This window comes from Dromaius novaehollandiae, chromosome 4, assembly GCF_036370855.1.
Source record: "Dromaius novaehollandiae isolate bDroNov1 chromosome 4, bDroNov1.hap1, whole genome shotgun sequence".
Lineage (NCBI taxonomy): Eukaryota > Metazoa > Chordata > Aves > Casuariiformes > Dromaiidae > Dromaius > Dromaius novaehollandiae.
The window spans coordinates 37354718-37380129 of NC_088101.1; the positions used below are offsets into that span (position 1 = coordinate 37354718).

General features: G+C 44.6%; 1 protein-coding gene across 4 annotated transcripts in view; it reads right to left on the minus strand.

Moving 5' to 3' along the window:
- Positions 1 to 6770, minus strand: part of SLC10A7 (solute carrier family 10 member 7) — a 154308-nt gene extending 147538 nt beyond the window's left edge. The window contains exons 1-3 of one of the 4 annotated variants that reach the window (XM_064510781.1): positions 6527 to 6640; positions 5004 to 5150; positions 2618 to 2700 (exon numbers count right to left, since the gene is read on the minus strand). Coding sequence is in view for 3 of the 4 variants with exons in the window: in XM_064510780.1 (XP_064366850.1) it covers positions 2618 to 2700; positions 6527 to 6626 (183 nt within the window). In the remaining variant the exon portion in view is untranslated. Of the gene's footprint in view, positions 1 to 2617; positions 2701 to 5003; positions 5151 to 6526 lie in introns of all 4 variants that reach the window. The other 3 variants (XM_064510780.1, XM_064510779.1, XM_064510778.1) reach the window with 3 other exon arrangements.
- Positions 6771 to 25412: the final 18642 nt, after the last annotated feature.

Here is a 25412-nt window from a genome sequence, read left to right on the forward strand (position 1 = left end):
CCACAGTCATCTGTAGTTTTGAAAACATAACAAGGCTGTGCACAGACTAGCTCTCCCTGAAAGCTGTCAGTTATTTGGTAAAATGCTTTCTAAATGCACATTAACAAATCTTTTTTTGAGCATGTGTTTTCACAGCAGATAAAAAAAAAGTGTAATCTTAAAAGAGTACCAGCTATTCCTAGTTTTATCAGATTCTCGTCTTCAATGGATACACATTGTTAAACCTTATACAATTTCTTTTCATAAAGCACACTGAATATATTAATTCAAATGAAATTAGTGTTATTTAAGTTAAAACAGCAGACATACAGACTGTCCAGAACTAATTAAGACAAAAGCAGAAACAACTTATTTTGCAACTCAATAAAAAGATACATTTACTGATGAATAATACCAACTTTAGATTGTGCCTTATGTTTCTCAAAACACTAAAGGATGTATGAAAAAGAAAAAAAAAGAAAAATTAAAAAAATACCCCAAAGCATTTTAATAATATCATGACCTAGTCTCCTAACATTTCAGGTTAGTTTTTACTATACATTTTAGAAAGTAACAGCACTAGGACTAATTGCTGAAACATTTTTTTCTCTTCATCTTCTACCCCCATGGCAGAAATGCAAGAGCAGCTTCTTGATGAAATAGAGCTAGATGCACACCACCACTACTAACTGCCATTTCTAAAACAATCTGAGAGCAGCTAGCTGGACATGCAGCTCCTGCAAAGACTTCATATATATATACATATATATACACACACACACACACACACATATATATACATATATATATACACATATATATATACATATATATATACATATATATATATACATATATATGCATTCCTTTCAGAACCACACATGAAAGAAAGTTATACAAGTTCAAAGTGGGGCATGACAAGTTGCCAAGAACTTGTCAATCATAACACCTTAACTGGAGAAAGTTAAGACAGCGATATCATAGCATTGGGAATCTAGCCAAGATTCTGATTACACTACAGATTTCATTCGCATTCACAGAAGCTTTACAAATCTGAAGTTTCAAGGATTCAAATTACTAAAATGGAAAGAAGCTTTTCATTTTTCATTCTGCATGCAAAGATTCTTAACACTGAATGCAGAAAATTCCACTCCAATAGTGCAACTCAGGTTGTTTTGGGTCCTCTGTGGAAAACTCCAGTGCCTGTTTGCATTAGGATGGGTTACTGTCCCAGTGAAACATAAATTGGCGTGGTTCTTTCTGCTTCCACATATGACCACAATGCTCTAAACAGCTACTACGAAACTGACTAGAATTATTCACTTCACTTATACTGTATGCAAGCAGAACTAGAGGCACTAGAGTCAGAATTGCCTGCAGACACAGAAAGAGAGGACTAGCATCAATTCAAACACAGCCTCCATTTGAAGTGTTATCATCATAATCATGATACAAGTACAGAAATTAACTTTTCTGTTCAATGCATACTGTCCAAGTCCCACTGATACTTTGCCCAGAAGTAATACTAGACAATATCATGATGCTTTTTTGGCATTAGTTTCAAGACACATACAAAGGACATGTTAACACAGCCAACAGAGTAAAAGAAACCAAGAAACTAGACTAGCAAAAAAAATGCAGTGTTTCCCTTCAACTCTGGCTACTGAGCAAGAGCAGGTACCCCTTCTTCTCTTCTTGGCATGCAGCAATCACTTCCTTCTCCCTCCCCACTTTATGATTCACTAAGAGGTTTTCCCCCTTCATCTCCTTCTACTCTCAGATTGCTGTTCTTTGAAAAATGAAAAAGACATAAAATCTCAAAAAAGTCCCAGTGTCTGTGATATGCACTGGAGTGTAGGAATTTCAAGTCCATCTGTCCACAAGAGACAGGCGAATTTTACAGGAAAAGACTGCTAAGATTTTGTATCAGTATATTGGCCTTGCATCTACAGAAGAATCCTTTTGTTTTGATACTGGCTGCTATCCTCTGCCTACCCAACTGAATACCTTAAAGTCACTAGATCTTCATCAGCATGAATCGGGTAGTGACTAGCCTACACAGTCTTACTTATGGAGCACACTGGCAGGACACATGAAAGAGAGAGACGCTGATATTTCACATCTTTTCTTCATGTCTTACAGATGCATGGAGACTCCATTTAGCCTCTCTCTGCCTAGTTCCCTATGTAGTTCTACTCTAGATTCACACAGTTTTCTAGCTTGTATGGAAACTGAGCAGTGGGGTAACATCACAGAAACCAACGTGCAGAATGGGTGGGGAAAGGAGAGGTGCTAGCGTGCTCCTGAGTCTTGTCCTGACTGGGGTGCGGACCCAGTCTCTCACACTCAAAAATGCATGCAGCACTTCCATTTAGTCAAAGCCCTGCAATCTCAACAATGACCCTACGGATGGGTGAACCTCCCTCACACTCTCCTCATCACTTCTGCTGCCTTATGAAGAATTTTCTGAAATAAAGGAGCAGTTATTCTGTAAAAGTCCAGTTTTGATATTCTTTTGTTAACCATTCTCATAACAATAGCCTACCAATTAAATATTCCAATTACATTCAAATTTGATCAAAAGCAACACAAAACTTGTAAAACAAAACAAGAATGAAGCAATTAGAAATTACAATACCTCAGTTTTTAATGAGAGTCCACTGTTAAAGAATATAGCTGAAACAGCAATGTAAGTTATGGTAATTTCTGGTTTCAAGGGTCCTAAAAAATATAGACACAAAGAACAAAGTGAACTACAGTCAAAGTGATAATGATATGCATATAGTATATCAAAGTAAATGACAGTATTTAGAGGAGTATCTGGAGAAAATCTAATCATTACAGTCTGTTTTAGAAGAGTAGGGTTTATTATTAAGTCACAGATATTAGTGCTATTTATTTTTAAATAAAAACAAACCAGTGAGTGGAGAGAGAGGTATGATGTCCTAAAGACTGGGCTTACACGATTAGACGCCATTAGGAACTACAAGGGTAAATCCTGTAAACATGAAAAAGGGAAAGTTTCCAGAGCTTTCCTCCATCTTCAGAGTATCCCCATAACATCAGTCAAATTCAAAGCATGTGCTCAAATGAAAATAGCAGCTGCTCCCTCCACACAGGCATTTACATCATTCACATATCTACCTCTCACCTCTCCCCCCTCCCCCAATACACACACCTGTCTAGCTGCCTGCACAAAGAAAACCAAATTATACCTTGCAAAGAATTCCTTGCGAAATACAATTCTGCATAATCCTCCCACAACAAGACTGTGGTGGAATAGTTCATTAGAGCCCTACCGTAACATCTTCCAGTCACATTGCTGCAGTTAAGATCCATGTGGGCAGATGCTTGCACCTCCAAGGGTTCCACTATATTAAAGGCTTACATTTATATATATTTATATACCTTTTTCAAGGACGTTAAAAGTCAAATACTACTCAAAAATGATGAATTTCCTTAACACTCTCCACCTTTGGAGACCACCAAATGCCAAAAGCACACATTCTTTTTTTTGTAACTATCCAACCAGATATTTTATTAAAAGAAAATATTAACAGTGTACTTAGGACCAAACTAATATCTGAACTTTGCAAGCGAGACAACTTAAAATGCAACTTTCTTTTTCTAATTCATATTTTATTTAGTGACAATAAGTTGTCACGGGCAAAACTGCTGCAGCAAACAGGCCAGCCTTCACTTGGTACTCCAGAAGAGAAGCTCCTTTCTTCTCTGTTAGATGAATCATACATTGATGGTCACACAGCACCAAGGTCAACGATCCCTAAATTAGAGGGATTTGATCACAGAGTCTACTCAAACTTGCATCTCCAGTCATTTAAACCAAAACCCTACTCTCAGAGAGGACTTTGTTGATAAGACACTAAAAGCCACACTAAAGAGGCACACTAGTGAGACAAACTAAATGCAAATACAACAAAAACCAAAACAACGTATATGGAGCACTATGTAAAACTAAGTCAGGTTACCAAGCAAAAGTTAAAGTTGCAACAAAACACATGGCTAGTTGCACAGTTTTATGGCATATTAACTGAATGACTGCGGGGGGGAGGGGAAGAGATTAGAAAAGCGCTCCATGTGTGTGCGCGCACACGCACTAGACAGACAGTCAATGGGCAGTTAGGCTAAGATAAGGATTCTACTAGGACCCAACTTTTCTATCATACTGCTTTTCACTGAGCTACCTGAACTCTTACACAGGAGGAAAACTTGGCCACTACAGTATTCACACTTGCATACAGCACAGGGCACTTCTGTCAGGCAAACAGATTGCTTCAACTCTCCTGCAGGAGACTGATCAGGAAAACTATCTTCACAAACAAACTAAATAGACTCAGTCACCAAATAGGAAAACACACAAAAAGGGGCTTGACTTGCACCGTGAAGGTGGTAAGAATAGCACATATCTTTGTTACTTGTGGCACACTGTTCAATTTGTATGGATGTTGGACCGTTCAGTAAGGCCCTGCAAATTGCAGTGTGTGATTTTGTCAGCTGGAAGACCACAAACTTTAAAGTTTTTTCATATGCTGATATTTCTTCCCATCCCCCTTCTTTCTGGTTTTAAAATGAGCAAGGAGGTAGCATAGGTTCAGGAAAGCAATACTGCTACGAGGAACATGCGCTTGTGAGTCTCAAGCAATGCTTACATGCTTTTTCAAACAAATTGTCCCAGGAACAATGACGTATCAAGGCTTGACATCTCTTTGCAGTAGAAGAATTAAACTGAAATCCTCCATTATAAAACGCAGGAAGCAAACTGAGAAAAAATTATCTAACATTTTAGTTTAAAAGATCTCCCACAATACTAGTAACAATTAGCTTGACAATCAAAACAAAAAGGGACAAACCGGCTGATGTTATAAAATTAAAGTTCTCTTTAAAGTCTGCTAAACACAGAGGCCCAGACCTTAAAGGAAGCTCCACGTGGGTGGCCCTGTACACCTATGCAGAACAGCACACTGATGTTAGAAGGGATCCTTGCACAGCAGGAATTTGCCTACCCTGAACTCCATGAAGCACTGGAGCCTCAGTTGCCACAGCAAGTGTTCAGAATCATTTTTAAATCACTTTCTTTTTTTTCCAGAACCTAAAGGAAAAAAAATATATTGGCTCCTCAGTGTGAAGCTGTCTATCCTCAAACTTCAGCTCTGTTAAGAAAAAAAAAAAAAAAAAGCCTATGTGTGCAGAAGTATAGCCAGAGTCTTCCTCCCCTCCCATAACAAGAAATTGCTAAAGGAATTCCGCTAAAGTATTTTACATTCCTTTCCTTAAATCTTCACATATCAAACATGAAAAAAACAACTATAAAAGTTCACTGGTTTTGAAAAGTTTGGGATATCTGAAACTGAAGTGACAATGGAAACTAAGAAGCAGATATTGCCAGCATCTTTTCTTGAAGATATGCTGTTTATTTTAAAATAATGCTGGGTATTTCATCAGCTCGTTACCACAAACCTAAGATTCCATTTAGTAGAAGATGACAGATCTTTCTCCTGGCTTATTGATTTTATGTTTTTGACCCCATTTTGCATAGTCATTTTTACCCTCTCCTCCATCTTTCATGTGGAGGTGAAAGAGAACAGAAAAAAAAAAAACTTAGAAAAAAAGACATGTTACTGTAAAACAAAGAAATCGTTTGGCTTACATTTAGCACCCGAGATGGTTTTTAACACAGTATGTTCTAAGCTATGCCTCTCAAGAGGAACACAGATGGAAGACATTGGTATGCTGAACTCCAATAACCTTATCCCCTTCTTAGGGAGTTCTTGAACTTACTGCTTAGTTAAGAGGAGTACATTCAAAGTAAGTTGTTATTTAGTTTCCATTACAATTAATCCACGAAGAGTAGGGTATTATTCAAGACACTCGTGCTGTGCCTGTCCAAGACGCACATTGGAATTCAGCTTAAAATATTTCCTGGGTACTTAAGAAACAGCGAATGGTTAACAAGTGAGGAGGCAAACTGCTAGAGACGCAGGGATCGCAAGGAGGGCCCGGCCTGCCAGGCTGCCCCGAAAACCTATGCACTCTCTCTGGGGAACCTCTCGCAACTCGAGCTTCAAAGTTATTAAGTGGGTGTCCTGAAAACTTGGGGAGGAAGGTCAGGAGTACCCTCCTGTGCCCCCGGCAGCACGGCCACCAGCACCCCCGGCCCGGGCTCCCAGACCTCTCCCCCGCCTCCACACCTGGGCACAAGGCGGCCCGCTCCCAGCCGTGCGTCCGGCGCCGGCAGAGCCCAGGCCAGCCCGCAGCGCCGGCCACGGGGCAGCGCCGACCCGGCCCGCGGGGGACGCGAGAAGCGCCCGCCGCCGCGACTCGGCCAAGCGCCTCCGGGCTCCAGGGACCCGCGGGCGGCCGCTCCAGGGGGCGGCGGGCGCCGCCGGCCCCGCCACGCAGCGCCGAGCCCGCCCGCGCCGCTCCCTCAAGACCAACGGCCGCCGCGCGCGGGCAACGGCCGCGCCGCCGCGCGCCCCGAGCCGCCCCGCCGCTCAGCGCAGCTCGGCGCGGCGGCGGGCGGACTCACCCCCTTTGACGCCGACGGCGGGCTCCAGCCGCGCCACCGCGATGACCAGCACGATGCCCAGGATGAACCACTCCTTGCGCAGCCGCTCCGGCAGCCCCATGGCGCGCTCCCTGCCGCCGCGCCGCGCGGCACCGCGCCGGGGCGGGGTGCGCCCGCCCGCCGGCAGGACGAGCCGGATCCGCTGACAGGAAAAGTCTCGCCGACAGCCGCCATCGCTACCACGCACCTCCTAATAGACCCGCAGACGCAGCGCCGGCCGGCGCGCGCTCGCCCGCCCCGCCGCCGCCGCCGCCCCGCGCTGTCTCCCCGGCCGCAGGCGCGGGGCGCGGGCGACCCCAGCGGTTGCTCGCGGGTGCCGGCGGCGCGGGCGGCCCCGGCGCCGCCTGGGCCGGGTAGCGCGGCGCCGAGTCACACGCCGGTGGGCGGCGCGGCCCCCGCAGCAGCGGGGCCGGGCGGCGGCGGCGGGCGCCGTGGGGCGGCGGGCGGCGATGTTGCGCGCCTTTTTGGTGCATTACAACGCTGCGGTGACGCCCGGCCTTTGACGCGCGGGAGGGCGGCGCGAGCCGCCGGTTGCGGCCGTTGGGCGCGTTCGGCGGGGCCGGCGCGAGGGGAGGGGAGGGGAGGGGAGGGCGGGCGGCGCCGGGGCCGCCTCTGGGGCCGGGCGCCCCCGCCCCGCTCCCGGGGCCGGCGGGGCGGCGCCCCCCGCCAGCCGACTGCAGCCCGCACTCCTGGGGCAGCGCAGGAAGCGTGAAGACGCCTGGCTGCGACTGGGGCGGCCTCCCCGTGCGGTGTTACTTAAGCCTCATTTGCAGAGGCAGGGCCAGTGCGATGGGAGGCAGTTTGCTGTGCAGCAGGAGCGCGTCGGGCAGGGAGCAGACTCGACTCGGCGGGAGGTGGTTGACAGTGGAAATACTGGCAATTAAAGTGCTGGAACCTGAATTGTGAGAGCAGGGAGCACCAGCCAGATGGTTACTGGAGGGCCATATATATACATATACATATATATATATGTATAAATCTGTGTATGTGTATGGATTCCTGGTAGAGACTCCAGAGTCGCCAGCTCCACCCGCGCCGGCCTTGGTTTGTGCTGCCCGTTGGGGCAGATGCAGCACCCATGGGTGCCAACTCGCATAACTCGTATTGCAGGCACAGGGAGCCTTCCTGCAAGCCGGATTTCAAACGGCTGGGGACTTTCCTGTCCTTTGCAGTGCCGATGTTGGGCTTTAACGGCCAAAATTGGGCTTTGCCTTAATGCTGAGTTTCCAAATTCAATTCTGTTTTACAGCCATTATTTACACGTCAGGTTATAAAAAGATGTTGTCCAGTTAGTGTATTAAAGTGCTGAATAATCGATTTGTCATCATTACCTTGGAGTTTATCCATATACCACTTTATTGCTGTAAGAAGGTGCTTGCATGTCACAGTCTGAACTGATTCCAAGACCTGCCTACAGGAAAAGAAACACCTATTATAACCTAAAGACAACTTAATCTTTTGTAATTTATCCTGTTTCATTATGTACAAATGCCTGCTGAATTAGCTGACTTCCAAACTTGATAAAATTCCTTATGTGGAAGTCACTGAGTTTGTTTCAATGTTAAATATATCTCCATTAAACCAGAGTATCATAAAAACCTGATCCTGATGCTCAGCCTGCACTTTTGATTTTCTATTCCTCTCTCGTCTCAGCTTCCCTGATGGATTCATTAGTCCAGTCTCTGGCTGGCCATGACCCCCTCACGCTAAATCACATTAACAAGGAAATGATAAAGTATAAAACATTTTATCATCACAGCTGCTCACACCAGTACTGCCACGGGTACCTTGTTCTCAGATATTTTAAGCACACAACAATTCTGCTGTGTGATTTCTAAATGTTTAGGTAAGTTTATACTTCACAGTCTCTATGGATATATTCAGGCTTCAAAGAATAGCCATGCCACATGCTTTCTGCTCTCTGCTACCGAGTAAATAAATGTTTATAGCTCAGAGCTCAGCTGTGATCTCAGCTACTTAAGGAAGCATGCATTGCTGTGTGTCCTGTGAGGTTTGCTTGTGTAAACATGTATACATCATAGCTGAATTTCTTGAAATGGAAGGAATTTGTCTTCTCATACGGGGATCCAAAATGTGCACTTTAAAACAGCTGTATGTTTCACTGCTTTACTGCAATTTACTGAAATACACATTAGCCCTTCTTTTCTTCTTGGATACAGGAGTGCCAAATTGCAAAATGTTACTGTATTTGCCTGCTCAAGTGCCACAGGTTGACTGTTTTTGGAGAAAATAAATGTGTAACAGATGTTCTTCCAAAGCAAGCTGTGATTATACTGAGCATAGGATTCAGTTACTCAGAGCTGCTCAGGAAGGAAGAGATGAACCAGCTAAAGATGTAAAGTTAGAGGGGTTAGGGGGAAAGGAGATTTGTCATTTAAACTAAATTTAACCTTTGCATGGATATTCATTTACAGGTGACATGGCGTTAGTTCAATGACGTTTTTTATCTGTGCTGTTTGTTAGGTAAGAGTGCTTAAGGTTCTTCATAATGGTGTTTCACAGCACACGGTGAGAGCAGACATACTCCGATCTGAGTGCAGTGGCAGAGCAGGAGAACAGGCCGCTGTCTGGTGTTTCCCAGGCTATTTTACTGCACTGCAGGCCCTAAGTGGGGTAGGGAGGAGGCCTTGTGCCCCCCCCCCCCCCCCCCCCCAGGAAACCCATGCCCAGCCGGTTTATTACACTGTGCAGAACAGAGGCCTCACTCTGCACCTGTAGGGCAAAAAGGCGCAAACAGCTTCAGCGTAGTTCAGGACATGACCCATCACTGTTACCAAACAAGAGCAAAATATGGAATAATCTATTGAGGCTGAAAATTTAAGCACTCAGAAGTTAGAAGTCACATTTTCTAGTGCACGGAGCCGCTGCAGCGTCAGTTGCTGCAGGAGCTGCAGCTTGGTGGGTATAGGGGAGGGTGCTTGGTCTGGCAATGACGTTCAATTTTGCAGTTGAAGCCTTCAGTCTCTCCCTGCTTTGGGGTCCTAGATTTTTTATACGATGCTAACCCTGTCCTTTTAACCTCACTCTTCACAAGTGAACACAATTAGGAATTTCTAGTCTGCCCACAACCCAAATTCATTCTAGGTCCATTTTGCAAGAAAACTGAGGATTCGCATTTGGTCAGAACTGCGATACAAATACAGTGAAAGCTAAAGCTGCTGAGAGCTCTGAAGAATTGTCTCTACCTACCTCCGAACTGCCATCCAAATTGAGTAGATGGTCTTTACCCTCTTTTTTTTTTTGGCTTAGGTACATATCTATAAAATAAGAATATCCTTTTGTTTCAGAACATCTGGAAAAAATGAATTAGTTAACATTCGTAAAGCATTCAGATATCTTGGTGACGGGGACTGCAGTAAAGTGAATTATGCCGCTGAGTAGAGTAGGGTGCAGTAAATGGGGATGTGGAGCCGCACAGTGGATATCGAACGAGTGTGTGGCAAGAGTGAGTGAGTGAACAACTGACCAGCTCGTTAGCTGAGTGCTACCCAGCCTACCAGCTGAAGGTGACAGAGGTCCTTCGGACAACTGCTGTGGGATCACATAACATGAGGCTGCCACGACACACAGGGGAACAAACAGGAGCAGATTAAGTTTCTAGAGAAATCATAGCTCTTGCATTTCTCAGCTTTGGCAAGTTCATCCCTAAAACAATACTATTCACGGGGTTATCACTCCTATCTCTAAATTCGGAGCACAGATCTCCATCGTTTAAGCTCCTAGCGTTAACTGTAAGCAGCATGGGCCAGGACTGCACGGGAAGGAGCATGTGCACATCGCCAGATAGCTTCAGATATTTGCTCATAACAAAGCTAAGTGGCAAAAGCTGGAAACTTTGGATTTTCTTCCAGGCTCTGGAAGATTCTTTTCATTTTCTTCTCCAGAGGGTCACTCTGTGCCTTGTCCCTAGCCTGCCTCTTGTCTCCAGAGAAGAATGAGCTATCCTGAGTATTAGATTCAGAACAGTTAAGGAAAAAAAAAAAAAAAAAAAAAAAAAAAAAAGCTGATGGCTAGGGATAACAGGTTTGCTGATGGTCAGCAGAAATCACAGAAGAAGGTTACCTTTTGTCCCCACTCACTAAAGTAGAAGATCAGATTTTACAAGGCTCCCTTTCATCTGGGGACGCTTCTTGGTCTAGAAATTTGTTCCCAAAAGGTCTGAACTTTGGAATAAATGTCTTCTGCCAACTGAGTTACAAAACATACAGATTCATGTACTTGTTACCTTGTATAATCTTGAAGATACTAAGGAAATATTTTTGGATGTGTAATGAAAGACTCAAAGATATTTTAGCTGTTTTGAAGAGCTGTTTCTCGAATATTAGCGTAAGCATGTAGATCTCTTAGATGACATGAGTGAAATTGTTACTGTGTTTAAATAAGAAAGCACTATGTAAGCCCTACCCTGCCAGAGTGGAACAGGAAGGAAGAAAATGCCAAGAATACATTGTATAATCAGAAGGGCTCTCAAGGGCCTTAAGTCTGTTTGCAAGAGAGCGTCACTATTGTTACAATGCAATTTGTCACCATATTGATGCATTTGGTCAGTACTAGAGAGGGACATTTCAGTATCTGTCCTCCAAAACTGTTTCCTGCAACAGTTTCCTCATCAGGTACCCACACAGATACTAGGTGTATCTTACTTAACCAGTGGGAATCAATCAGGTCCCAGAACAGTCTGGCCCATGTGTACATATATTCACCATGATACGGTACAGAACAATTTTAGGATGTATTTAGCTGTGGCTTAGACACAGTACAAGCATGAGAACTTAGCATGTCTCAGATTTCACACGACCAAATCTTCATTTTTGTTCAATTTGTTTCAAGAAAAGACTGCAAACGTACCTCAGGGCTTCCAGTTGCTTTCCTGCCTCTAAAGGCCCCCACGCTCCCTTCTGCGCCACATAAAAGCTTCCCAAGCCTAGTTATGTGACGCCAAGTCTTTGTAGCTCACAGGTAATCTGCCAAAATCAACAGGACTGTTTATCTAAGGTGAACAGCGACCAGTTTTCATGGTCGCAAAGATGAAGAGGTGGCACACAGGTTTCTGGATTTCATGTCACGAACGTTCAGTCTTGGGTGGTTTGTAAGCGACGCCTGGAAGCTGGCTCCCTTTTGTGCCATATTTCCTTTGTGTACTCGGTCTCTTATCTGCGCAGCATACCTTGCTTTCTAGTAACTGCACTGTTAAGTTATTTTAGGGAATGTGCTGGGATTTTTAAGTTCTGTAGTAGCGGATGTCATCTGATTATGCATTTAGACAGGAGAGATCTTAATATAAAGGAGAAAGGATCACAAGATAAAGGGATCTTAAATGAGAGGAAGAGATAGCTTTAAATAATTTAACCTGAAAAGAACAAAGATATTCAAAATGAACAAGATAAAGAGAGGTGTTAATTATAAATAAGAAAGTTGAGGAGAAAAAGTGGAAATATATGGGAGCAGTTTACAACACATTCATATTTCTCACAAGCACTCAGTGGCATGATCTCAGATTTCCTCAGCATCACGAAGAGATTGCGATACCAATCACATTAACCATTTTTGCTTAAGGTAATGGAGTTTGCAGCTCTTCATCTGTCCTGGCCTGGCTGCTGATACTCTTTCAGACATCTGAAAGGAATCATTTCCTTGTTTCTAATGGGTATTATAAAACGTCTGTGAGCGCTCACGTATTGCCAGTTGCACGACTTGCTACTACTAGGCTTAAACACACGATGAAGTGCTCTTCTGGATAGATATGCTTTTCTACCTAAGAGCTATCAGATAAGAGATTTCAGTTTTGTTTTTATTTCCATAGTGGTATTTTTTTTTCCACCAGAGATTTAAATACATTATGTATCTTTTTACCTGTAATAAAGGATCCTCATTTATTTATGTATGCAGCAAATAAGCAATGTTTCTTTTAGTTGAGCCCAACGTGAAACTTCCACGCAGTCATCTTATGCTTTAAGAAGAAAACTTAAAAGGCAACAAATAGGGCTTTGCTGATGCCTTTGCTAGAACCTGCTTGTTCTTATAAAGAACCGAAACACTGGCTTAGTGCTCCTCTGCTCACGTGGTTCCCCTGCCTTCTCCTCCTAGACCTCCAAAGTGCCCACAGAGAGGGCCAAGAGGCATCGCAGAGAAACTACCAGGTTTTGCACTTCTTCACAAAAAATATGGTTTTACACTAGGCAGCAAGACTATAATGCGTTCAGAAGTTTGGATTTAAAAAAAAAATAAAAAGTAATCGTCATAGCAATGCTGTGCTTGAAACAGATTGCAGGCTTCTGACTCCAATTTAAACAGAAAAGAAAAAAATTATTTGTTTAAACCAAGGAAGACTGTACAAGTTTCAACCTGAAAAATGAAAGTGAAAATGTAAAGCAGCTTCTCTGGCTGTTTTCACAGCAAACAACTGGATTTAAGCTGCTGAATGAGGCACTTCAGAGATAACTTATTAGTTTTGTATCTTTTTCTGATCAAGCTTACAAAAGTAACTTTTGGTATGACAGCAATTGCACCAAAACACCTAAAGCATGACCATTTTCAGTTAAAAAAAGAAAAATTGCTGTATTTGCCTGGTAATAAACCCACAGTTTTACAATGGGAGGAGTAGCAGGTTTGTGCCTATGTGTGCACAAGCTTTTTACGAGTCCCAGCGCAGTCAGCCGCTCCCGGAGGAAGACGGCGCAATCCAGAGCAGGCTGAAAGAGGACAGCAAGTGTCCCAGCCCTACAATACCAAATTGTTGTTCATATCAGGATAAAATTCAGCGAGCTTGCTCAGACCACAAGGCTTCTTTGGGCATGCACAGACCCAGGCACATTTGCACAGCAACCAGGAGTAACCATGGTGCAGAGACACATGATGGACCAGCTTTAACGCAGCCCTCGCTAGTACCGGCTGCAGCAACTGAAACCACGGGTGATACAGGCTGCAGTACAAGCATCAAAGCCATCCCCGTTCCCCGTTATCAGTACTCGGGATTTAGCCAAAATTTCAGCTCCTTCTCCACGTGTGGCAGGCATCCTCACAAGCCCTGGCCTAGAGGGGCCCGAGAGCACATTGGGCGCATCGGACCCCATCTATTCATGTTGGTCAGGCTCAGTCCTTCCTCTCCTCTCAAAGTTTTAAGCAGAAAACTCATCTCAAATGTGAAAGCAGGAAGAAAAAGAGTCAGGAAGAGAGATAACCTATTGGGAGATACGCTAAATAATGAGAAAAAAAAAAAAACACAACTAGAAAAGGTAGAGAGCTTCTAAAGCTATTTAGTAACAAATCAGCTTCTTTACAGCTATTATACCTGTCAATACAAGGAAAAAAAATGAGGATGCTGACAACTCTTCATCCCACAATGTGCAGCATGAATAAATGATGAAGTGTTAAAAAAACTGGGACGCTTTGTGCCTATAACAATATCACACGAGGACAGGGGAATAAAGCTGAACTAAAACAAAGGACATGATTGTGTATTGCTAGCAAACAATGACATAAATGAGAAACAAAAGACACAGGAACAAATACGCAGACCTCCCCACAAACCGTCAAATATAAGGAAAATGACTTTGTCAGTAGTCAGATCCAAATGAGGAAGCATGATGAACTGTACGCTGAAAGATTCAGGCGCAATCGTTATTCCAGAAATGTCCAGCCCAAACTGCTTATTTAAACAGAGATGGAGGGGTGGAAGTTGAAGGCTAAAAAGCAAAGCCAAGGTGGGCATTTTGGGGGTACATACCCTTCCCAAGGTAGTGTGGAGGACATGGCCAAAGGGAAAGCCCTTCCATCCAAGCCCACCTTGATGCTGCTCCTCTTCTTCTGTGGATTCACTTCTCCTACTGTCCACTAGCCAAAAGGCAATACTGCACCTCCATCACATCCCGCACTCGCACGCCCACTACTCATCTCTTTGGCACAGCCAACTCAGCCGATGACCCCTCTCACTCTCCCTTTCTCCAGCTCAGGATCTGCCCCAGGCCTTTTTCGGCACTTTGAGCAGCAATACCGCCGAGACATCCTCCATCCTCTTCTCCCCATTCCCAAGGAAAGAAAAAATTACTCTTTTTTCAACCTAAAACGTTCCCAGAACACAATCAGGGTTCACAAGGGTTTCCAAGCAGTGCTGCCCACTGCCTGCCACCTCTACAGCTTGCGCCACGCAGCTCAGATCAGGTTGATTTTGAACTGTTCATTTCACCGGTCCTGTCTGTTCCTCCCCGACTCTGCTCCATGCAAGGCTGCGGTAGCAAATGGGAACAAACTCGTTTGTGGCTGCGCAAGCAGGTCAGCAGGCACAGCAGAGCAGCTGGGAACAAGAAAAGCAGAGACTGAAAAGAAACACGGGGAGGGATCGCCTGGTTATCCAGGTTCTGCTGGAAAATAAGGCCCTACCTAGCACGGCTTCCTTGGGCTCCTCTTCCCTTCCTAGGACGTGCATTAAGCAGCGCTGTGCCTTGATCCCTCTAGGAAGCGGGAGAGCTGCGATGGTGCCTTTTCCCTGAGAGCATCTCTCAGCTTTCCTCATAGGAAGCTTTCCTCGTGGTGCGTTTGCAAGATCAAATGTAAAGGAAAATCCCCATTCGGAATTAATTGGCATACATTTTTTCAGAAGCTGGAGGGATTTTGAATTTTCTTCCTTCTAGATGAACTTATAACACTCCTGCCGTCCCAAAATTGAAGTTGTACCTGTTTTTGTAAGCACACAAGCTCAAGGCCTGCAGCAAAACACATCGTTGTTTTTCCCCCATTCCGCCCTGTTATTCAATCAGCTGCTTTCCAGTTTGTTGTCCACGGCCCACATCTCTTCCAGGTTGTCCTTGCAGCTGTAGCTTCCTTTGGTTACCCGCTCGCTGTGGAGGCAGCGGCACAGAAAGCAAGTCTTGCTCTGAATTAACCTTTTCCAGCCTTGCTGCACGCTCAGTGTCAGCAAGCGAAGCTGGTGCCTTGGTGGTGTAAAAAGACACCCTGCTTAAAGGGGTCCAGAACAGTATTTCACTGAGGAATGCTTAGTACATTTAGCTCCAGGGTTATCCATACCACGTGCTTGTCTTCCACTATCCTGTGAAAGAAAGTGAAGGTGTTTCTACAGACCCTGTCCCCTTCAGTGAGCCCTTTTCAGAGCTTCTGCTCTTAAAAAAATAGCTTCCCCTTAGTGTCCACCACACTGGTAGCAGCACTGCTTACCCAGGCAGGTCTTCACTTTTCACCTCCTGTCCAGCAGCTATCTGTGCATGCAGCGAGCTTCATTTGAGTCGCACAGTAATAATCACTGCTTATATACAAGATCCCTCGTGTACTGTATATTAATGTCTGGCTGGTAATTTAATGGCACCTCTAGGCATAAACAAAAGTTTATTAAAACAGTAAGTAAAATGTTTCCGAAGACTGGCCTGCATTTCTAATTTTCTATGCAGCATTCCCAAATACAGAGCCAACTGCCTTATGCAAAAAGCGAGCTACGGAGCTAACACCAAGCAACATCATCTCGCACAAGTTGCACACAGCATGGCCTAGAGCAATGGGATGCTTCATTTATATTCAATAATTCAAAATTTATATTTTCTGATCATCTTTAACAATGACAGCCAAAGAAAAGTTTGGATTGATTACTGGGGAGTGCGTACAACTCAAGGAAGCAGCAGGATATTGATGACTACTCAGAAGCAAATTGTCTTTTCGTAGATAGAGGCCTCAGGACAGCCAAGCCCTTGAGGTGCAGCCGGTAGCTGGTCGTGCCCTCTGTAGTTAAGAGCGAGTTGTGCTCTAGGCACCGAGCACGGGAAAGCGGCCCCGTTCGCTCCCTGCGCTCCCCTCTCCTCTGCCCAAGATGCTCGTTTTCTAAACCATCAGGTGTTTTAAAGACAAGCAGGCTTCTCTTCCTGCCATCAGGAAAGGTTTCCTTGAGCTCATTAAAATGCAGGTAGTGTGTGCTCCAGGTATCACTGCGCAGTTATCCTGGGCAGGTAGGTGGACCATTTTTTGACAATATTTAAGCAGGAGCTCAGACTGATTTTCACCTTTCAGCTTAAGTAATGGAGACCCAAAAGCCCACAGGAGGGAGTTTGTACGTGAGGAAATTCACGGGGGAGCCACCGACACACGAGCAAGGAGCTCTGCCTTTAGGGAGTCTCTTTTCAGAGCACAACCACGCTTCCAAGTTGCACAGACGTCCGTGCGCATCCACCCCGCTGCCACCACCATCATTTAGCGTACCCCAAGGACCTCGAAGCACCTTCCAGCTCCCAGGGCACGTCACCACCCATCTCCATACCAGAGCAATACGCAAGGGTGCTCAACCGTCTTCTGTGCTATTTGGTTTCCACGGGAAGGAAACACGAGCGTTTGGGCTGAATTGAAGGTAGCCAAACCATGCTCCAGCGGGTTCCCCCATCTAAGTGCTCAGAGGAATAGGACTGTGGGAGCCTTGACACATTTGTCATAATCTAGAGTATTTTGCCTACTTGCCCTGATCAAGGGACTCCAGTAACTGCGGAGGCTCTCCCAGGCAGCGCCAGCACAAATCGACAAGGAGGAGAAAGACTGCAGATATCACAGAATAAAATCTCCTGAAATAAAACCTTTAATGCCTGTGTAGCATAAAAACTTGATGTGCGTTATACACAGTTGAGCTTGTATTTTTAAGAGACATTTCCCCCACTGTTACCAGACAATAATCTAATATCAAAATTTGCTGCTGCCCTGCTAGCCTTAACCTGCAAAGGTCAGTGTCCATGTTTGTTTATTTATGGCAACATGATTTTAGCTTTAAAAACCAGACTCTTGTAATCTTTAGTGTCTTGTTCAAAATTAGATGTCAAACCTCCAAGCATCCAGCAGTAAGCGTAAGGCCTCAAGTCTTGCACAAATATCTTGGCCTCTTGTCTATCAGAAATCGGCACTGCTTAGGCGAGAAAATACCAAAATCAGGGTTTCAGGAGTGACACGTGTGGCGCAAGCCTGAGGATTTTATGCAAATAAGGGTTTGCAGCATCTGATGTAGAACTTAAAACCAGGCAGATTAACACTGCTGCCAGAGCCTGATGCTGCAGCACGTCCCCCAAATGGCAGGGGCTCCCCAGCGGGGATGGGAATTCAGCCCCTTCCCTCACGCAGACCCAAACAGCCTCTCCAGGCTCTTCTTTCTAGGGGGTTTTTCCTACGGATAAGGGTGACTGTTTAGGACCCTCGCCCTCCAAGGTAGATGTTACTTCCCATTCAGGGCAGGAGTTTCTTGCCATTTTAGTGTTTTAGTCTCAATAAGCCATCTCTTACTCTGTCATAAACTTTTGTTATTTTTAAATTGTTGCACTCTCTATTCAAGGTCCACCCTTCATTTCCTTTTCATAAGGGCTATGAAGATATAGTGGCCAAAATCTTAGCCCCAGTTCAACAGTGCACTTGCACAGATACTCCAGATGCTGCAGCCGGATGAAGGGGCTGATCTTAGATGTTCCACTGAACTGCGGACCTATAACCTTAAATCATATGCGATTTACACTGTGGCAATGAGAGCTATATATACAGCAGGCCACTGACTCTCATTCCAGACATGGAAAAGACTAAGAGAAAAATGCTGGTCAGAGTGTGCAAGCTTTGCATATTCATACTTCCCACAGTCGTTCAGTGTTTGAAAATTCAGGTAATGAGCATACAATACTCTGGCTGCCTCTGTACTGCTTGGGGGTTTGCTATTCTAGTAATATCTCTACAGAAACCTTTCTATCAAGACAGTTTCTCTCCTCAAATTGAATTAGCACTTGTACATTGAAGTTTTCAACATCACCCATAAGATTTTTGTACTTGTCAAAAGAATCTGCATGGTCTCTAACCATGAATAAAAATGATTTCAGATATCATCTTTATTTCAGGTTTTATTTCCTGGGATTAATTTAATTGATTGTGCTGGTGGCTTGTTAAGCAGCTGCTGAAATAAACAGACCATTTTTCTTTCTGTGGAACTGTAAACATATGGGTACCTGATTTAATTATCCTTCAAACTAACGTGAAGCAGAAAAAAGCCACCAGAAAAAAAAAAAAAAAAAAAAGAAAAAAGACACCCCCTCCCCCCGTTTTCCAAAGTGACATCATAGATCTGAAATTGTAAAAATTCTCTTATAGCAAACTTGGACTTGATTCATTTTCCTTTAGTTGGTTTTAATAAATCTTTTATCATATAGAAGAAAAAAAAGAGAATGAAGTTCAGTAAACATGCACAACCTTATAACAATTTTTTTTGCATCTATCCAAATGCTTCTGCAAGATATTCATGCTTTTCTCCTTCTTTGATATAACTAGGAGTAACTCGTAAATCTCTACTTTGATATAATTCTTGTTTTAAGCTTAGCAGATATAATCCTGGTCTGTGTCTATTATTACAATCACATTAGCCCCGTTTTATATCCATGTAACATGTCACGGTCTAAACTGAGAGCTCTAGTTAAAATACAGTGGAATATACCCCTTTGCTTTAAACACAATTTTTTACTTCCCCACAGACAGCACTGGTAAAGCAAATAGCATTACCAATAGGAAATACGAAGAATCAACACTTATGAGAGTTTAAGAATTATTTAATTCCCTAATAAGTACTAGAGATAGCCTGATTTTCTCAGTTATCCTCATTATAAACCAAAAAAGCATGGACTCACCCAGAGATAAAACCGGTAGGAGCAAGTGGAAACCCCTAGCCTTGCAGCAGCAGCTGGCAATCACTTTACTTCTATAATACGACTCAGGAAACTCAAAAAAACCCCAAACAAACAAAAAAAACCAATTATCAACATCCTTTTTACACCCAGAGAAGCACCATTTTTAGCAGTATGCGTGTGTGATAGGAATGAAATATTCATAAACAGCACACAGTTGCTGCCAAACAGGAGGAAAGTTACATAACTAAGACTTGTTACGTCAAGCCTGGCCTCGGCTCTTCCCCCTCTCTCGCCCTCCTTCAACCAGGCGGCTTCACCAGCGCTTTTTGCCAGCTCTCCATGAGCCTGAGGGTGCTGCAGTTTGAGGGGGGCAGAGAGGCTGAGACAGCTGCTGTGAAACAACTCAAATATTCACTGTCTCACAGTGTCCTGGTCCATCATTGCCTTTAAAAACGATGCCCTGCCCTGGAGGGTGTACATCTCCTCGTCCACCCAGACGTGTTCAGAAGCCCAAACATCATCCCAGCCTCCTCACTGAGTTGAGCTCTCGTCCTGGGGAGGACCACAGGGCAGCTTGGGAGAGCCGCCCATGTCCTTTCTCCAACCTTCTCAGGGACACACTAGATTTAGAGGGCAAACCAAAGGTTTGCTTTTAAATGCTATTGGATGAGTGCCTTACCAAGAGGCTGCCGCCTGGTCACTGGCTGCTGAAATTATCTCTTTACTTATTTAGTGACAAAAGTAAACTATTCCAGCTTTCTCAGACCAGTTTATGATTTGGAGGCCTGTCTACCTTGGCATAACCTATTTTTACCCTTTATAGAGGAACATAGAAGCTTTAATCAGTTTTGAAGCCTCAGGAGTCCAAAGAACTTGCGTTCCTGCATGAGGAAGAACTCTGCGCAAAAGGAGAAAAGGGAAGTATTTGGATTACATGAAATCAGGTAGGTCGCTGTTGTGACCTGTTCCTCGACAAGGTTTGCTGTGGTTGTTAAGACCTTCCTTTACCCCTTGCTAGAACGACGCCAGCTGTAATTACACACAATAAGGAGCAAGAAGCTTGAATTCACAGCAAAGTGGGGAACTTGTTTCCCTCCCCTTCAGTAACATATTTCTGCCCTCCCGCGTCTTTCCTGTGCCATTTTGTAGTTTATGTCAGACAAGTCTGGTCCTTTTCATTACAGAGTCTTTGCTTGAAGTGCTGAGAGTGCTAATTCTTGTTGTTCTCACTCGTTACAGAAAAATCTCCTGCAAAAGGAACCATTTGGCTTAAAATATCATAAACAACCTCTGCTCCTGCCTCCTCACAGCTTGCTTTTAAGAAGCCTGTTTTCATAAACAGATCGTCTTGTCTGTTCGAAGCAACGTAACTTGAAGTTGCCGCATCAAATGCGCAACGGAGGTGGACACTATAAGAGACAAGTGATAGACAAAAAATAAACATGGACCTGCTTTTTTCTACTGCTTACCACACTGGACTTGAATTTCTACAGAGTCCATCCCACGTTAAAGCCAGGGCAGGAAGAATCAGTTTTTTCCTTTTCATTTTTCTTCTTTCTTTCGCCTGTTTTGGGGAGTGTTGTCTGTTAAGTACATCACATACTGCCAAGCTAAGCTTGGGTGGATTAGAGATTGCGCTGTCTTCTTCCATGCATCAGCTGTAATTTATCATTTCCACTGTATACTACGATACAAAACACGGCGGGATCTCTGCAGAATACGTAATACACAGATGCAGAACTCCGTTCTTGGTAATGCAGCATGCTCTTAAGGCTGTTGGACAAGCACAAGGAACAAATGCAGATTAAAGGTAGTTAACTACTAAAATACAAAACAAACAAGCAAGCCTCCTAAAGTACAAACCCATACAAGAAATAAAGCTATTAAAAAAACCTAATTGTCGTTTAAAGAGATCCACATAATTCCTAATGTAAGGGGGGGGGTGCATCTTGCCCATAACCTACAAATTCATTAGCCCAGAGTTTTGCAGTGACAAGATTACCATTTTATTACTAAGACCACGACCAGCCCAAACATTGAAACTGGAGGCCAAGTAAAGAGTTCACTCTTTGACATTGATCTACTCTCATCAGCTTCAAAGCCTGGCAGAAAGCATTGCTAGCAAAAGGTGAAGAGCGAAATCTTGATTCTGCTCCAGTTAATAGAAAAACACTCAAAGTCCTGACCTCGCTGAAGTCCGATTAACATCTCTGAAAGCAGCAGAGACCGACATACTTCTGCACAACAGCCTCTACCTCCAAAAACATGGCTTTGCTCTACCTACATGACTCACATCAGCCAAGCGACCGGCACTAATTTATTTTGAGGCAGAAATGGCTTCGTGGTCTGAGAAAGCTCGCACCAACAGCCGCAGCGTTTCTACTCAGGTAGGAGCGAGCAGGGGAACATACAGCAGGCAAAGTAGAGCTTTTCCCCCAGAGATCAGTGCTAATGCGTGAAACTCAGAGAGCATAAGTATTGCCCCCCAAAATCAGACAGTTATACCGCATAAATAGGAAGAAAACTACTGGAATAATAGCAAACCAAACCAGGCTGAAATCCCTTCTGCTTGGTAGCCGAGATACCTGTGATGCCATTAGCTTCCAGGTGCATGTATTTAGGAGAGCTTGTGCTCGTTGATCATCAATAAGAACAAAGTTCTTGTCGCCTAAATTTGGCAACATGGGTGTATCACACAGGTTTCTCACTGGAGTGTTTCCAGGCACCCCTAACTTCATTTCCTCTTTCTCTGCTGTGTTTCCCCTCCCATCTGCTGAAGTTGTATCAGCTGGTGTTTATTCACTGCTTTGTTTTATTAAGAAGCAGCTCAGGTTTTCACCTGTGTCTCGTTTTGCAACTATGAAATATGGATCTAAAATTCAAAAGAAGCAAGAGCCTGTCGGACACATGTGCCTTCTGGAGAAAACACACTGGATTCGGAAGCCGTTCAGCAGTGCAGAGCTGTTATCTAACTACGTGGCCCGAAATAGCTTCCGATATACTGAAGGACTCTTGCATTTAAACACAGTTACACCAGAATAAACATAGAGCTCCTTCTACATTTTCATCATGTGCCGATAAGCTCCCAGGTCTGGCAGTATATCTTGAAGAAAGAGACCACATGAAATATGTTGCTAATTATTTATACACCTCTTCAAAGGCTCAGTGCTTCCACTCGTACTTCTTGCTACTCTTACCTACCCAAGCCCTAAAGCTGTTTTTCACTCACTGAACTATAAAACCCCTTAGAGTAACAAGTTTATAATAGAGGTTTATAAATCTGGCAGTGATTAACAGCATGGGTTAATCAAATGAGTGCCGAACAGGCCTTCCCCCCTTTTCTTTAAGGAGAACTGGCCCCGAGTGTTTTTCCTTATTGCTACGTGCAAATAAATTTGCAATTAACTTTTACTTATCGGTGCCGTAGCTGCCTCTGAAGGCACCCGCTGGGAGCCAGCGCCGTCGTGCTTTCCGTCACAAAAACACACGCGGGAAGGCTGCCGCCGCCGCCGCTCGGGGCAGTCGACAGACACCGTGGTGCTGCCTCGCAGGCGGCTCGGCACGTCCCGTCTGCTGCCCACCTGGACCACGACGGCAAAGAGCCGGAGGTGGGCAAACGCGGAGGGAAAACTGGAGCGGCAGAAGCGAGCCCATGCACTTACCTGGGCAGCTATTTCACAATCCAATTCACACAAGAAAATACTAAACAAACCGCTTGCTTTAGAAGAATCAGGAGAAACTATCCTCCCCGACGCTGCTTGGGCAATTTCCTGTGGAAAGAAACGGGATCGAGTTTGCACACTGCCAAACCTACTATATTTAAATTTACTCCAGTATGACATAAATCTCCACACTCTGCACAGGGGAATATTATCAGGTTTCACCTGCTCGTAGTCGAACTCCTGGTGAAGGTAAAGGCGCGGGAAGCGTGGCTGCCTTGCAGCCGGAGACAGGCGGCAGCCAGCTCGATGGGACGTCTCAGCCTCTTGGAGCCAACGAGAAGCTTCAAACAGAAAGCAGCCTTTAAGCTGCTCCGTTTTCTAAACCTTAAACACATTGTTTGTCCGTCACTGTCTACATCACTTCTGTTTCGAGTTTCCTGGAGCATGTCCTTGAAACAAGTCTGATCCAGATCTTACTTTAATTCAGTTCTGATGGGGAAAAAGAGGGAACTTCAGGACCGGGTTAGCTGTGTGCAGGGATGAGCAATATAATTATTTAGCAGGTGCTGAAGTTCTCATGAACTTTGCTTCACCCAGCTCAGAGCAGAGGTTGAGTCAATATTTTGGGGTTTTTTGGTTTTTTATTTGCTCCTGGAAGCTACAAAACCAAACAATCAAAATACCTCTTTCTCTCAGGATTCTTCTTTGTCATTATTAAAAAAAAATAAAATAAAATAAAAAATCCATAGCTGTTCAGGATTTCCTCTCTGATAACTTAATGGTTTTGCTATTATAAACTCAGCAGCGGGTACAAGATTGTGCATTTTAGCTAGTCACGTGCACGCGCACGCGCACACACACACACACACACACACACGGCTATGTAAGCAGTTACCCATCCTCAGGGGGCCGGTGCTTCCTGCCAGCGTCCCGCCGTGCCCTCCCCTGCGACCCCACCAGAGTCCTCCTGTATTAAAACGCTGCTCCCCATCTTTTCTGTTCAGGATCGATTATAACGATACCAGGGACAGAAGGAAGAGAGTTGGTCTGCACATGAATGTAAGTCACAAGCAGACTTTGGGTAAGTCCTGAGCAGCACAGTTTTGGCATTCTTAGGCAAACATAGAAAACTCAGAGCAAAGTTGCTTTTTTCAGCTAATGACTGAATCTGTGTTAGCAGGTGTTTTGGAAATACGGCATAAAGATGTAAGCAGATAAAGACTGTATTTCTCATTTTTGGCCTCTTCAAAACTATGCCGTGTTTCTCCAAACGGTCGTGCTGCCCCCTTCCTTGCTTTACTTAACTGCCTTGTCAAACATGCAAAAGGGAAAACCCTGCTGCTTTTGCCTCAGAAGAGATGACAATAAGCACCCCAAACCTAAGTAAATTTGTTGTTGACCTACAGATTTTTGTACTACTATAAACCGTTCAAAAATTCAAGTAGATTGCAGCCCTGACCTGAGCGTTTGCTATAATCGGAAGTCTTCACGCACATCCGTGCACCAGCACGGCATTTAGCTCCAGTTCCCGTGCACACGCGCTGATGAACTGGAGAACCGCGAGCATACACAGGCACTTGTGCTCACCCAGCGCAGAGAGGCATGGTGGGGTTTCAAACGGTTAGAGGCGACACAGCAGCTCCTACTCTTTCCCCCCATACCGTTACCATTCCTCATGCCGCTCTATAGCGCACGTGTAAAGTCACTACCAAAAGGTTGCTTAAGAAGGTGTAGTGTAGGCATAGCAGTAAGCCTGCTGTCCCCTCCAAGCTCATCCTTGCTGCCCGCCTGTTTCCCCCTGCCCCTTCCTTCCTTCTCCTGCCTTTTGGCATCCGAAGCAGTTGGGCCTTGCTAACCCATGGGCTGGGGTCGCTCTGGCCCCCCTGCACTTAACCCCTTACTTGTTCAGTCCCCGAGTTTTTCCTGGCTTCGGGAAGCGTTTTCCGGGGGGATCGCTGCCGGACCTGGCATCTGGCATCTCCATGGTCCCCGCAGCTGGGGACAGGGGTGACATGTCCCCCCACCCACCACCCCACGTACTTGGAGGCTCCTCAGCCCCACGTGGCCGGCAGCTCCCGGGAGCAGCCAGGGGAGCAGTCCCTCACCCCACAGAAGTTCCTGTTACAGGCTATAAATTGAGTTAACTGCATTTCAAACTATATACAGGGGTGGCTATATATGTCAGTCGGCTATTAATCTCCTGCGTTTCTTTTTCTGGGTATCGCTTCTTTTCCTTCTGATTTTTTTCTTTATGTCCATATTTCTGTTTTCCGCTCTGCCCCCAATTTTCCGTACATATTTGTAGTTCTTAACACGCATCCATTTCATCATGTTTGATGTTACCAGTGAAACACCAATTGATCTACCTGATTGCCTTCAGTAAGAGATTTTGCTGGAATTAGACTGCTGTCCCAAGGCTGCGAGAGATACATGATAACATAATCCAAGCAGGCTTTTTTTCTTTTTCCAGCAGGAAGCGTTGATGCGAGCTGCAGAGGTGTTTCCCAGTGTTGTTTGACTGCATTAGCA